Source organism: Penaeus monodon, chromosome 25 (genome assembly GCF_015228065.2).
Source record: "Penaeus monodon isolate SGIC_2016 chromosome 25, NSTDA_Pmon_1, whole genome shotgun sequence".
NCBI lineage: Eukaryota > Metazoa > Arthropoda > Malacostraca > Decapoda > Penaeidae > Penaeus > Penaeus monodon.
This window is the reverse complement of record NC_051410.1, coordinates 40,373,288-40,373,527: the sequence shown is the minus strand read 5'-3', so window position 1 is coordinate 40,373,527 and position 240 is coordinate 40,373,288. Positions and strand designations below refer to the sequence as shown.

The following is a 240-nucleotide window of genomic DNA, read 5'->3' as shown; positions in this document are numbered from 1 at the left end:
TAATTCATTCATGTAATTAGCAAAATCCCATCGTTATTAGTAACAAGGACCCACATACAGGCAAGGGTGAGAGTAGCTGCGTACGAGGAGGAATCTACGCGGTCGGGGTGCACGCCCACGCACTTGTACACGCCCTCGTCGCCTATGTTAGCGGCCAGGATCTGCAGGCTTCCGTTGCCCAGCACGAGGTGTCTGCGGAGTTAGTGGGGGTTAGTGACGAAAGGAGGTGACGAAGCAGGT

General features: G+C 54.2%; 1 protein-coding gene across 1 annotated transcript in view; it reads right to left on the bottom strand.

The window, feature by feature from the left end:
* The window catches only part of LOC119589409 (inactive tyrosine-protein kinase 7-like), an 85,499-nt gene that overhangs the window by 10,263 nt on the left and 74,996 nt on the right, over nucleotides 1–240 (bottom strand). The window contains exon 7 of the mRNA XM_037938020.1: nucleotides 59–192. Coding sequence (XP_037793948.1) covers nucleotides 59–192 — 134 coding nt within the window. The remainder of the gene's footprint in view (nucleotides 1–58; nucleotides 193–240) is intronic.